Source organism: Camelina sativa, unplaced genomic scaffold, assembly GCF_000633955.1.
Source record: "Camelina sativa cultivar DH55 unplaced genomic scaffold, Cs unpScaffold05126, whole genome shotgun sequence".
Taxonomy (NCBI): domain Eukaryota; kingdom Viridiplantae; phylum Streptophyta; class Magnoliopsida; order Brassicales; family Brassicaceae; genus Camelina; species Camelina sativa.
Window position 1 is genome coordinate 1 of NW_010926214.1, and position 585 is coordinate 585.

Sequence of the window (585 nt, forward strand, 5' to 3'; positions counted from 1 at the left end):
CCTAAACCACACCCCCACCCTAAACCACCCACCGTCAAACCACACCCTCACCCTAAACCCCCTAAAAAACATCACTCCCCACCGAAACCTCCCACCATAAAACCACCTCCGTCCACTCCAAAACCACCCCCGATGAAGCCTCCGCCATCGACTCCTAAACCTCCTACCACGACGCCTCCTCCGTCAACTCCCAAACCACCTACCCTTAAGCCTCCACCATGTGCACCAACACCGCCAGTCGCAACGCCACCAGTGGCAGCCCCACCAGTCGCAACACCACCCGTTGCAACTCCGCCTATTGCAACACCTCCTATCCCAACACCACCTATCACAACACCACCTGTAGCAACTCCGCCGGTTGCAACACCTCCTATCGCAAAACCACCAGTTGCAACTCCACCAATCGCAAAACCCCCAGTTGCAACTCCACCTGTGGCAACACCACCAGCTGCTGCCCCACCCATTGCCACACCACCTGTGGCAACTCCTCCTATTGCAACACCGCCCATTGCAACTCCACCAGTCACAACACCTCCTGTCGCAACACCACCCATCGCTAAACCACCAGTTGCTACCCCACCCGTT

General features: G+C 57.4%; 1 protein-coding gene across 1 annotated transcript; it reads right to left on the reverse strand.

Moving 5' to 3' along the window:
• Positions 1–71: 71 nt before the first annotated feature.
• LOC109131786 (acanthoscurrin-2-like) lies at positions 72–575 on the reverse strand (the record flags this gene model as incomplete). The annotated part of the gene is made up of 1 exon (XM_019242968.1): positions 72–575. A coding segment is annotated over one exon (504 nt), but the record flags the coding sequence as incomplete, so codon positions are not given.
• Positions 576–585: the final 10 nt, after the last annotated feature.